This window comes from Saccostrea cucullata, unplaced genomic scaffold, assembly GCF_032062105.1.
Source record: "Saccostrea cucullata isolate Sc308-1 unplaced genomic scaffold, CSIRO_AGI_Scuc_v1 ctg2434, whole genome shotgun sequence".
In the NCBI taxonomy this organism is placed as follows: Eukaryota; Metazoa; Mollusca; class Bivalvia; order Ostreida; family Ostreidae; genus Saccostrea; species Saccostrea cuccullata.
In genome coordinates, this window is record NW_026935972.1 from 53937 (window position 1) to 68046 (window position 14110).

Genomic DNA, 14110 nt, shown 5'->3' on the forward strand with positions numbered 1-14110 from the left:
ATAATCCCCATAGAAATTTGACTCCCTACTTTTTCTAATACTATAAAACCTTATATCTGTGTATACTGATATTTTTTTCATACTTCAAATTTAAATAAGGGGAGTTTTTTATGTACTATAATCCTTTTCAACATATATTTGATTGCATATCTTAAAAGTAACATCAAAATCAGTGTACAGTGTATCTGGTATTTTTGGCTTGAAGAATGAAATGAAAATCTTCTAGAGTACCGTGCAACAATATATTCAAGAAGTGGTGTGAATCAGAAATTCCAAAGAACTTTTGGAAAATTTGAAATCACATGATTTTTTTCCAAAATCAACAGCTTAAACCTACAACTTTTCAAGTTTATACGCATCCATTTCCAATGATAAATTAAAGTCTAGGGTTTTTTTTCTTACATCATTGACAGGTGCTTTTTAAATACAAATTGGAACTCGTTAATTTACGTGAATTATTTGCAAAATTATTTTGTTTATATACAACCTGATTGCTTACACACGTGTAGCGGGTATTCCCGGCAATATGATGGAAAACACCAGTTGATAATTTATACGTTTATTTTGCTGATATCTTTAGCTGATTGGAATAATGGAATATAATAACGACGTCCTGCAATATACAAATTGCGTCATAAAATATGTACAAAATAGTATTTCAATTAAACATTCCGATTATAAAATATAACAAAATAATCTGTCTTCCCTTTTACAATTAATTATCATTATTTACTATGATAATACACAAGAAATATACTTTACACATGATATAAGGGAAATAACTCTAATAACACTATTACACTTCACAAACTTGTGAAGAGTTATCTTTCTTTGATATTTCTTTACAAATCATAAAAATATAAAGATAGACATACCAATTTATGGAACTTAACTTTCTCCAATGCAAGTTTACTTATTCGTTATATATGGAGATACCTATGTACAATAAATGTAATAATAAGGACTTGCTCTATACAAATACCTTTATCAAAATAAATAATTATTTAGATTATTAACAAGTAAAAAACTTACATTTCAGGAATTATCTTAGGTCTCAAGGTCTTAGGAAATAATACAAAATCAGCAACAAAGTAAACTACGTCTTCTCCATATGAAATAAGAGTTCTAGAGTCTAAACTGAATAAAACTCACTACACCACAAAGACCAAAACACTGACCAATGAAAACTAAGCATTTCAAACCTTGACCAATAGATATGTGTGTGGTCATGTAAAAGTGTATGTACAGGTGTGGATCCAAAGGGGTGTATATCTATAGCACTAAATATCCAAGTTAGTAAAGAAGGAAAGAATAGACTTTAACGAAAAACTTATCATTTAATTATAACTTATTTAATACTTTCTTTAGTTAATATTATTTATATCTTTTATTTATTTTATGCCATTTAAAATCAATCCAACTTTTATTATTTCAAAGAAAAGTACCTCTACTACACACGTACTCTAAATTTGACATAATAAGATACCTGAGTTTCTCATTCACAATTTGTATGCGGCTTTTGGAGACCGGGTCTTCCAACAATCCATTGAAATTGCAATGGATAACAACTGCGCTCCGTTAATAGTACACCTATTTTTACACTCAAATGAAGCAGGCTTTTTGCAAAATGTTATGTATGAAAAGAGGAAAACACTTGCTATGGCCTTCAACTCGACATTTAGATATATCGACGACGTATTGTAAATTAACAATGTCAATTTCCATTCCTACGTCGATACAATATCCTGGTGAGTTTGAAATAAGAGATATCACAGAGTCTGACACATCCCTATAGGCATTCTGCCCGCCTTATCCGCCCATCTTCTTTGTTGCTATTTTTTTCAACTATTTATATGTAAATTGCAAACTCGATTTATAATTCATTCAAGTAAATTCATATACAACAAGAGGCCCAGGGGCCACAGCGCTCACCTGAGCACATCAGCTAGGAAAAAACACATATCAGATCAGAACTGAAAGTTAATTCAAGTTGGGGGGGGTTGAATTTTAACCCCCAAGTGGATCATAATTTGAACGAACTAGAATCTATATTACCTGAGGATGATTCTATACAAATATTACTAATCCTAGCTTTGAAATACTTGAAAAGAAGATTTAAAAAGGTTTCCCTTTATATTTCTATGTAAAACTTTGGTCGGCAATTTTGGCCACACCCTTACCCCGGGGTCATGACTTGAACAAACTTGAATCTACACTACCTGAGGATAATTTCACATGAGTTTCATCTTTCCTTTTTCAATGGTTCTTGAGAAAAATATTTTTTTCAGGTTTTTCCTATGTATTCCTATGTAAAACTTTGATCGGCCATTTTGGCCCCGCCCTACCCCCGGGGGTCATGAACTGAACAAACTTGAATCTACTCTACCTGAGGATAATTTCACATGACTTTCGTCTTTCCTGTTTCAATGGTTCTTGAGAAGATTTTTTAAAGATTTTTTTCCTATATATTCCTATGTAAAAACTTGATCCGCCATTTTGGCCCTGCCCTGCAACCGGGCGTCATGACTTGAATAAACTTGAATCTACACTACCTGAGGATGATTCCACATGAGTTTCATTTTTCCCTGGCCCAGTGGTTCTTGAGAAGAAGATTTTTAAAGATTTTTCCTATATATTCCTATGTAAAACTTTGATCGGCTATTTTGGCCCCGCCCTACCCCCGGGGGTCATGACTTGAACGAATTTGAATCTACACTACCTGAGGATGATTCCACATGAGTTTCATTTTTCCCTGGCCTAGTGATTCTTGAGAAGAAGATTTTATAGATTTTTCCTATATTTTCCTATGTAAAACTTTGATCGGCCATTTTGGCCCTACCCTGCAACCGGGCGTCATGAATTGAACAAACTTGAATCTACACTACCTGAGGATGATTCCACATGAGTTTCATTTTTCCCTGGCCCAGTGGTTCTTGATAAGAAGATTTTTCCTATATATTCGTATGTAAAACTTTGATCGGCCATTTTGGCCCGACCCTACAACCGGGGGTCATGACTTGTACAAACTTGAATCTACTTTACCCGACGATGATTCAACACGAGTTTCATCTTTCTTGGCCCAGTGGTTCTTTAGGAGAAGATTTTTCAAAAATGCCAATAATTTTTCTGTAAATCATGATTTTCTCCCCTTGGAAAAGGGCGTTGTCCTTCATTTGAACAATTTGAATCCCCTTCACCCAAGGATACTTTGTGCCAAGTTTGGTTGAAATTGGCCCAGTGGTTCTTGAGGAGAAGATGAAAATGTGAAAAGTTTACAACGACGACAACAACAACAATGACAACAAATTTTGATCAGAAAAGCTCACTTGAGCCTTCGGCTCAGGTAAGCTAAAAAAAACTAAATATTTACAGGTAAAAGGAAAGTCTAACAGTGACGGAAGAAACTGCCTGTATTCAGTGGTAAAGACAAAACTAACGGGTAACCATTTGAAATCAACTTATCATTTATTTGCTCTCTCAAATTCTGAAAGTGACATTATTGACCTATCAATCTGCATTTGGATAAGTATGCGACTAATCCCATTTTTTTCTGTTGCCAGTTTTAGCTGCAAGTCGTCTATTTGTTTCTTCATTTTTTCAATTTTTTTTTTCTTTGACAATTCCTCAGTTTGCAAGTTAGATTCCTTCGACTTTGAAAATTTTGGACATTTTCCGAAGTGATTTTCTGATATGAAAAGATCACCAGGTTTAAAGTCAATAAGTTTGTAATCATCTGTAGATGGAAGTCCTTGCATATCCTGCAAGGTATTAATGTCAATATTCTTGAAAAATACAATTCCAGGATTTGCTCCCACATTATTGGTGATGTCTTCATTGAGTCTACAGAGTGTTTCAATTCTCCTTTCAATTTCATGCTCTGTGTCTTCAACTGATTTTAGGACCGTCTTTTCTTCTTTTTGTAAATCCTGTAAAGCATTCTCTTTCAGCATTGTGACCTTCTCTATTATTGATTTTGTGTGATCTTCTATTTGTTTCTTAACTTCATTCGTTCTCTTCTTTATCTCTGTTTTTTTAGATTTCTCTTTAGATAACATTTCTCTATATTTTGGTAAAAGTACTCCTTCTATTTCTTTCTTTTCCTCATTTAGTTTACCTATGATTTCTTGGTAGGTTGCTGCCAAATCGTGCAATTTATGTCCATTGTGAGATTCCATAAGACATTTGGAACACACTGGCTCCTTGCAAGGAGAACAGTACCACTCTAATTTGTTAACTGTATGCTTCCCACAGTAAAGTAGGCCCATGGTTCCCTCCTTATTTTTATGCAAATGTATAATTTCGTGGTTTGAAGTTATTTTTCTTTTCTCGTGCTCTGCTTTACAGGATTCACAGAGATGACCAGGACATGTTTTACAAAGGAACTGGGCAGGGTTTTCTTCACAATGTTCGCATTCAACATAATGCTGAGCAGAAGATATAGCTGTTGCCATTTTATCATTTGATCTGAAAAAAGTCAGCACAACCTTACATAATAATGCTGATCGACAATGTAATATTGTTAAGGAATTATATGCAAGTGTGCTTAAATAAGTAACACAAGTAGTCACATATAAATTATAAAACGTATAAAAGCAACACGTTTAGAATTATGCTAGACTATATTACGGTCTAAACATTTTATATTTATTGAATCATAAACAATATTATTCTATTGTATTCAATCATGCAAATCAACTTTGAAAGGAGAATCCACCTTTGAGAATTTTAATGACCTTTTGAAAAATCGACGGCAATCATTTCGTGACTCACTTGTAATATAGAAAAAACACAGAAAACTCGAAAACAAATTCTATATATATGTATTTTTGGAATGTATACAGATCTAGCATGCAGTAATTTACATAAATTAGAGATTTTAAAGGCATTACCTGCGCCCAAGCTGTCCACAGGAACCTTTTCTGTCACTGAAACGTGCTATTAATATCATGCAAAACGAAAGTAGGAAATATTAACTCGAGAACTGTAACATTCGTATAAATTCAATAGTGTGCTTAGCCAAATATTGTTATGTGCCAGTGGCTGATTTTGAAGTTCATGGGGGGGGGGGGGGGGTTAGGGTCAAAGGGGAAGGGCATGGGAACGGGGTGTCCCCATGTCCTCCCATAGTCAATATTCAGTGGCCTCCTTCGAGAAATTTTGTTTTAAATGTTTCTAAATGTTGCAATTTCCAACAAATTTTTAATAAAACATTTTCAATTTTTATTAACTTTAATACAATTAGACATTGCTTTAAACATTTTGTTAAATCTTACAATATTAGGAATGCAATTCAAAATTGAATTCTTTTAGAATCCCTAACAAGTTCTTTCCACTTACTTGAGTATATTGCTAATATGATGTGGAATATAAACAAACATGTACAATTAATGATATTTCAAACTGAAATAAAAATAACATATACCTTTCTTCTATGTTTCAGTTTTCCAGCCAAGGACTCTGGTATCGTAATTTCAAGAAAGGGTATGTTTTTAATTTTGGAACCGGTTACGTTTTTGGTGCAGGTGATGTGTTTGGTGCAGGTCCAATATCCAAGTAACTATAAACCCTATGCTGACCAATATATTTAGATGATCACCAATTTTGCTCGGCATACTCGATCTGAGCTACTTTTTTCCAGTTGAGTAAACAGCTTCAAGTTTATGTTCAGATCCTTTTTCCAAGTAAATATTAGTCTTTTGTTGTCCAAACTTACATGGAGGATATATCTAAGGATACACTCTACCAGGCTTGCTTCAGTGGCTTGTTCTAATCTATATTTTCTGAATGAGTGAACGGTTTATGTTTTTGAAGCAGTTCTATGTTTCCAAGTATCTATAAAGCACTATGTTTACCTTTGCATGGTTGACTTAGCAAGGGATGTACACTACCAGGCTTGCTTTGGGTGGTAGATCTGACCTGCACTTTCGGGAGAAGTGAACAGTTTCATGTGTTGATGCAGTTCTCTGTTTCTAAAAACAATTAGCCCTATGTTGACCAAATAGTCATGTGGCATATAGTTGGAAAGATAAATGTAATTTTTGACTCCTTAATGCCATTTTGTAAACTGGCTGCTTTGGCCGACAGGGTCTGATTCTGATATGGCCAAATATCGAGATTTCTTTATATCGTGTGAATGTATTTGTGCCAGAAATATAGAGCATTTATCACAAAATGCTCAATAGGTTCCCTTTGGCTCAGTCGTAAAACGTTCATGTCCGATACTTCAAAGGACGCAAACTTAAGGAATTATTGCCTATGTTGGATCTAGCATTTCTTTATACTGTGAATGTCTATACATGTATATTGCCAGAAATGGAGCTTTTATCCCAACATTCGTTTAGGCGAGCTCTATAATTTCTGATTACTTTCTGTAAAATCACATATTTTCGTGGGGTCAAACTTTCGTGATTTTAGGAAAATATCTTGGTTCGTGGGGATTTGATTTCGTGGATCAAGAATTAAAGAGTACTTATGCATGTATTTTTTCTTACATTTCGTGGTGGATATGAATTTGTTCTACAATCGAATTCAGTTTAAATCTGAACTTTTCGTTAAACAAGGGTATTTTTTAGGGCTGTCACGGTTCCAAAATTTTTCGGGTCGGGTCGGTTCTGATTTTTTGAGGTTCGGTTTCGGGTTTCTCGGGTCGGGTAGGTAATGGATGAAAAGCTCATGATTTGTATTATTTTCAACAATAAAAAGAATATTCTCATTTAATCTTAGAAATTGCAACATTATAACTAGTTTAAAGTAGCCTCCTGACTTGACAACAACTGTACCAAATTATTTAAATCACCTTTCAGGGTTTCAGATTGAAATAAGTAACTATAGGACATCTGGCATATTTACCAAAAAAAGTTATAGGCCATTCTGTCCTAAACTTCCTAAAATTATTTAGGCCAATGGAAAAGTTAAACTAACTCAGATTTCTGTCAGACTTTTACAAAATAGTCATTTTATTACATAAAATATTCAAACATGTATATTAATTTTCCTTTTAATAAGGTGGAAATATTATTAAAATTAATATATTGAAACAGAATGGGAATTTTTTTTTTTTATTCCATTCAATGGGTATTTAACTTATATTAGTCCCACCTTTCATTACATGTAAATGTATTTATTTCTTGGGATTACAATTTTTAAAAATAGTAATTTAAAAATTAAACTTGTATCTCTGATGATATTCAATGTATAATTACGTTTAAAGATTACCTAGACTATTTTTTTCCCTTAGTAAAACCTTGCAACATTGTCCGTTTCCTGCTATTAGTCCGACCCCATATTCAATCATGGCGGTAAAAATAACAACATGGCATGGATTCCTTCGATGTTTTAAACATTCATCACTACTTTATGCTCCTTGCAGTTGGGTTTGGAAATAAAATTATAGAGTAGTTTGTCAAGATCTATTAATTTATACCAAAATGTCATTGGCTGATTGAATCGGCAGTTGCAGAAAGTAGAGAAAAACAATCGGATCTGAATGGAGGAAAAATTATACGACTGGCCTTTACATACAGAAGATAATCGGCCATTGTGTCTGTTCAGTGTCAAACTTATAGGCCAACATGGCAGGTAAACTTTTATTGGCAAATGGCCGACGCCAATCTGAAACCCTGCCTTTTAATGACAATTTACTAACAAAACTCTCGATCGTTTTTGACGCCATTTTATAGTAAAATCTACTCTATTATACAAATCGGAACCGAACCGAATTCCAGAAAAACGGAACCGTACCCGACCCGAATTAATTGTTCCGCGGTTCCGGGTCATTTCGGGTACCCGTGACAGCCCTAGTATTTTTGAATTATCTGTACTTTTCTTGTTTTTAACAGAGTGGTAAACTGATAATTCAATTACCATACATACTGTATACCTCTTTAATCTTGGTCTCAGCCTATAACTTATGGTAACATGGTGATCTCAGAGATCATATGAGTTTTCAAACATCTTAAATTTTGACCCAGCCAGTTTTCAAGGATCGAATTGGGACAAGAATACCTACAGAAACCCTCCATACAGGTTAGAGGACAAATAAACACAACAAAAGAAATGACGTTGGTCGTTTATTCCATGTAAAGACATGTATGATATAATTTACATAAATAGAGTCACGTGACCCAAAAACTACGATGTACATCAATGGCGTAACACTAATACTTTAGAAAACTTCCTGTCTATTGCAATGTGGGAAATCAAAGCATCATGGGAAAATAGAACATGACTATTTCGATGTTAAGATAGCATTATAATGCCCTTTCGTCTAATCTATAGAAGATTCCACAAGTAAAGTATTAGTAAAATGTCCCACTTACAATATTTTCTAAAGTTATAACACATTTCTATTAAATAAAGTTCTTGAGCAAAACAACAGTCATTGCACTGCATGTGGCTATAAAGAAAAAAGAGTTACGATGGAAACAGAACTGTGTTGTGACATAACTGACCAAATGCTACATTTTGTATTTTGTTCATTATCTAAAAATAGACTAAAGCATCAGGACTACCCTGGCGTGACCTTGAAAGTTTTAACGTCCTTCAGACACAAAAAGTCTACATAAAACCCACTACCAATGACGTCATACACAAATAGAATGAAATTGACTATAGCTAATGTCACTACATATTTCTGTAAAAACGAATATTGCATACGAACAGTGTTTCTTGTATGTTATAATTATCAGTTTAAAGTTAAAATGTTTGAGGAGGAAGCAAAGTATTTCATACTTCCATTTACATAAAATTCATTTTTCCAAAATATAAAAAAATTCATTGTAGTGAAATAAAAAAGAATTTATCCGAATTCAAAAGATTATAGTTTTTAACTAAAATTTTACCTAACAGTTCAGAAATCTTATTCCTGGATTGCAATTCTCGCAAAAAGGTGAAATAAAAACAGATACCCTGTAAATTCACAAATCCTTCACATTCTATTGTTTGCAATTTAAACTACAGAGTCGGTGAATTTTCGAATTTCAAGACATATTTTTACCGATACTATACAAAACTTTGAATCAACTACTGCATAGAATAATTTGCATTTTAAGGGGCTCTGCATATAATAAATTCCCTGGTACAACCCTTGTTTTTTGATATTTCGATTATTACCTCCCTTTGTTCTATCTTTCAATAAAAAAAAAATTGTGTGGCCTGATCATACAGATATTGCAAAAAGTAATGAGTATTTAACACTTATAAAGAGCAGAAAATTTGATCGCAAGTTGAAGTTGATTGTGAAATGTCCATGGAGCAATACCTAGATTTTTATACCCTGTGTAACAAGACTATAGCCCTCTATAAACTAAGGTATGATTATGCTCAAAGTAGATTTAGCCTTGTCTATAATCTTTCCTTGATTGGTCAATCAAATCAACCACATCTAAAACAAGTTATTTGATTGGTCAATCAATTTAGGTGTTATATTTGATTGGTCAATCCTCAATGATTAATCACTGGATTTCGTAGTAACACATTAATATGAGACAGACAATCAAAATTCATATAAGCAATATATATAAAATTGATAATAAGCATTATTTCGTAACAAGTGATCCTATTGGTCAACACGCAAATAGATACATACAACATTATAATAATAACAATCACACATTCCATTCATCAATTCTACAGCACTATTACGAATCAACAACATAAATTTAGAAACATTTGCATATTTGTCGACTTTTTGCGAAAACTCCATATTAATTCCATAACTCTAGCCTACCGACATGTAATTTTAAAACACACAATAAATTACTATTATTTATCATAAATAAAATAATACACAGATTATTAATTTCAGTAGACAAGCTCAACTAAAAAGGGTGTATTTTTACTGAAGGTGCGATTTAGAAAAAAAAAACAAAACAACGGAACAAATCTTACAGTGAACTGTGACGTTATAAAAGTAGTATGACGCAACAGTGTTGTGACGTAAGAACAAAGTCTGGGAAATATATCTAGATACCTTTAGGAAGTGTTCATCCAATGTCATGGTGTAAAAGGGGGAAATTGGCTTAAAATGGAATGTTAACTTTCTGTACAATCCTCGTTGGTAAGTGAAACCTTGAATGATGAACTCAGAAAAAAGAAAAGAAAATATGTGTTTTTGCTGGACTGTGTCATTTTGTTATTTAAAAAATTCTAAGGGATGTGCCGATTTATATTTAAAACACGGGTTGGGGTTACAATCACGTGATCTTGTTTGATTTCTTTAACAAGTGCATCGGTGCAGTTTAGCAGTCTACACAATATTGCTGTTGAAGAACAATTCACAGGGGGTTAATGACCCAAAAATCTGTCGTATTTTACTTCTCTGAGAACATTACAAGTAGCAATTTTGAGATCAAATGACTCGAACACAGTTATGCGTTTAAAACACAGGTGCAGAATACCTTAACGAATGTGATTAAAATTTCATTTATTTTTTTTTTATTTGACAGTCCAAAGCTAAAAAAAAAAACGAAAAATAAAATGAGGGAACAAAAGTGGAATATAAAAAAAAAAGATACATCATATACTCTACAGCTTAAATGACCGTGTTTTGTGCTGATAAAAAGACAACTCTATTGTAAGATATGTCTGAGATGCATGGACGGACGCGTTTTTATTACTTTGTTCATCTGAAGTCTGTTATAATATAGCTAATCTGCTTAAAAGGAAACCTCTTATTACGATAGCTCGTTTGATAAGATACTTTAATGATATTTATTTTAATCCTTACCAGGAATTAAGGAAGCAAACTTCGAGAAGTTCCAGTTATTCCCTTATGACAAAGTTTTACTGTACTTACTATTACTCTAATTAGTCGAGTTTCTTGCTTGATGGTAATTTATTTTTAAAAAATCTGATATTCTACTTCAGATGGTTTTTAAACATGTCCAATTGAACTTTTTATGACCTGAAACTTTGTTAATGTTATGAATTTACAAATTTTCAGTGAAAAAAATGGATTTGTATGAATATAACATGCATTTTTTAAATTAAGCTCTTGTGATGCACGTTATGTTTTATTTATATCTTAACTTTTAGCAGCTCAATGATGAAAAAAAATCAGTTTGGGGTTCCCAGATTTTAAAAATGATTTGTTCACAGGAAATCCATAAGGTCAATAAAATTGACAATTCTGACGAAGAAAGAACAGGGGGAAACATGATTTAAAAACTCCCTGGGAAATTGACAAAAATGTAAACATCAATAATAAATAACCTTACATCACAGCAAAATAATGAATACGTTATAATAAACCTGACACACACACCCAGAGGGTCAAAATGCCAACAAAAGTAGATCAGCTGACGTCATGTCACGTGTTCAACAACGATTCCTCAACATTCTTCATCTATGTGAGACATGGTAGAGACTGGAAATTAACAAATCAATTCTCTTTTGAATTCAAAATAGTGTCTTTTTAGATTAGCTTCAATCAGTATATAATGAGCATTCTTAATGTATTCAAGACTCAGATTTTGTGATGTTTTGTTGGATCACATATCTTGTGACGTTGACATCAGCTGACCTTGACTCTCCAATCACCATCAATCTATTAATTTATGCATATATATAAATATGCGTTCAATTTCATTACATAGATAATATCAAATATACAATAAACATTAAGTAACATGAATTATCTACAATGTCAAGAAACATATTGTATACGCATATAATTATATGTATAATATCTCATTGATAAACAGATATACCGAAAAAAAACCTCCGTTACTATATATAGTATAAATAAAATGACAAAAAAACAATCAATCAAACATTATGAGACGTTGATTTTTATCAAAGAATGAAAAAAAATTTACTCCAAATAAAATGTTACATCTCCATCATCACAGACGAGGGTCCTCAAGTAGACAAGAGAGAAAAAAAGGTGTTCCTATGAAAACACAACCATATGAATATTCATGAGAAAATCGTTGTCACGCCCACTGGGGATTGACCGAGTGCTTCGTCCTTCTTTCCCTGTGAAACAAAAACAAATTTAAATCTCTGTGTAACGTGGGTTTTTTTTCTGGCAGTGTTCGAAATATTGATTGTAATTTTGAGGTCCTTAAATAAGGGGCACACAAATTGATGCTATATCTATAATTTTATGAAAAGTAACTGAACTTTTTTCTACCAATGACCGTCTTAGAAATTTAATGCTGATTTATACATGTATGATAGACAGAAAAAAAATATATCTGAGTGCAATATCAAATAACGCAGCCTCATTTCGCAGCATTGTTATGTTTCTACATGTAACAATAAATTCACACCAACCAAAAGATGTCTCATTGTATACTTAATTTTTTCCTTTACTATTTTGATAATTTCCGTTTTTAAAATTTTGCTAAGATTATCAAGAATAACTTATTACTGCAAAAATATATCGATAATTTGTAAAGTAATTACATGCAGGGCGTTTGAAATGACAATGTAGTGCACTGCTGTGACACGTGATTAAACAAGCTGAGATGATTGGTTATACAACTGAGCTGTATATGAAATACCCGGTACTATTTCAGCAAATCTAAATTTTACAGGTTTCAACTTGCCTTCTTGATATTCTTAAAACGTGTTTTAGAGTTGTATCTAAAGTTCAGTACATGCAAAATCAAATAGGTAGATCTTAACTGAGGGAGTTGTAAATAATTTGTATTATCTCCCTTCAGATTACATAGTTATACCAACTTCCCTTCCATTCATGCAGTTAAGAGTGAATACTATCCAAGCCAAGCAGGAGAAGGTAACTCACAACCCTAACTTATCACTACCGCTCACCAAATTAATGTTCAATCTTGTATTCCATGTAAAAATTCTAAAAATTGATTTATATAACTCAGTTACGATATTTGAGATTTCCATTCATTTCGACTAAAAACTTGATTCTAAATAATACAAAATCAAAATTACATAACACCGTCTCCCCCACAATTGATTTATAAATTTTAATGAGCATTTTTTTCAAAACAATTATTATAGAAAAATTATAAACTGTCCCCCTGTTTCTGTTAAAGCAGTTACTTGTCCAAGACACCGTTGTCTCCCTTGCCTGGCTTTTAAGGTGCAGCAAGCAGTGGATGATGGCGCTATGTCTATAAATAAAACTTCTTACTTGCATATTATCGGTAGGTGGGTGGGGAAACATTAAAGTCCACTCACCACCTCCCCCATTTTATTTTTAGCATACTCGATGCGGATTCCGCCTCGATCTGAAGAAAGAAGGACGAAGCCCTGTAGCCGCCCCATAGCCTCGGCAGCTTGTCTCACATCCTGTTATAAAAACAAATACGTTAAGGTTCATCAGCCCTTCGCTAAGAGAGATAACTCTCTGTTTAAAGTCACTTTTTCCCTGTAAAATTCCTTCAGTCATTTGTGTGCAAGGTGTGCTAATATTATGCACGTTTTGGATTTTTTAATATTTTTTTCTAAAAACCGTCCTTTCCGTAATATTTTACAAGTTGAAATCAAATCTGAGGTCAGTTCATAACAATAGAACAGTTAACTACAATAATAAATCACTTACCTGAAATTCTACAAACGCTACGGGAGATCCGCCTTTGTTATGCATTCTTAGCCGGCTGAAACCCTGGAAACTAAAAACCAGAAAAGGGTGATTACGTCATTGTCACTGAAATCTCTCTGAAATCAGCTAATCTCAATTCAATTCTCATTTATTACGATGTATTGTCAGTTTTCCCTCTCTTCTGCCCTTAAAGCAGAACTTGTGTGAACAAATTAGCGGATTGAAATACAAAATGGTATTTTCATTTTTTAAAAGGGAATCATGTCAAAAACACATTTTAAATATCATCCATATAATAAATCGGACATTTTTTTTTCGTTTCTACCAGGTTTATATAAAAGCATTTTTTTTATGTCTCTTTGTGTATCATGATCCATATTTCATCAAAATTCTTGAATACTTCCAAAAAATTAACACTTAACAATTGGTGCTGGATTCATTGAATTCATTTTCATTTCTCTTTAAATATATACTTGGAATTGCCAAAATGATGTAAGTAAATATGAGTGGAGCGCCAAACCCAGGAGCAGTGCCATAAAAATAGAACTGCAGGGGGATCGTGTTGTGACCGAAAACGAGGCTGCATGC

The 14110-nt window shown here is 33.0% G+C and overlaps 1 protein-coding gene and 1 long non-coding RNA gene across 2 annotated transcripts; both read right to left on the minus strand.

Moving 5' to 3' along the window:
- Nucleotides 1-3224: 3224 nt before the first annotated feature.
- On the minus strand, nt 3225-4962 carry LOC134244386 (E3 ubiquitin-protein ligase TRIM45-like). Its single transcript, XM_062726665.1, has 2 exons — nt 4890-4962; nt 3225-4464 (listed from the first exon to the last, which is right to left on the minus strand). Exons 1-2 carry the CDS (start codon nt 4946-4948, stop codon nt 3462-3464), a joined length of 1062 nt encoding a protein of 353 aa, XP_062582649.1. The 5' UTR covers nt 4949-4962; the 3' UTR covers nt 3225-3461.
- Nucleotides 4963-8056: 3094 nt separating this feature from the next.
- On the minus strand, nt 8057-14104 carry LOC134244388 (uncharacterized). Its single transcript, XR_009987213.1, has 3 exons — nt 13523-14104; nt 13112-13269; nt 8057-11976 (listed from the first exon to the last, which is right to left on the minus strand). It is a non-coding gene; the product is annotated as an uncharacterized LOC134244388 (long non-coding RNA).
- Nucleotides 14105-14110: the final 6 nt, after the last annotated feature.

What these genes read in the sequence shown, in the direction of transcription:
- LOC134244386 (XM_062726665.1), bottom strand. Translation starts at nt 4,948, where the DNA reads ATGATATTAATAGCACGTTTCAGTGACAGAAAAGGTTCCTGTGGACAG. An exon ending in TGTGGACAGCTTGGGCGCAG is followed by an intron (nt 4,465 to 4,889) that starts GTAATGCCTTTA and finishes GACTTTTTTCAG; the next exon opens with ATCAAATGATAAAATGGCAA.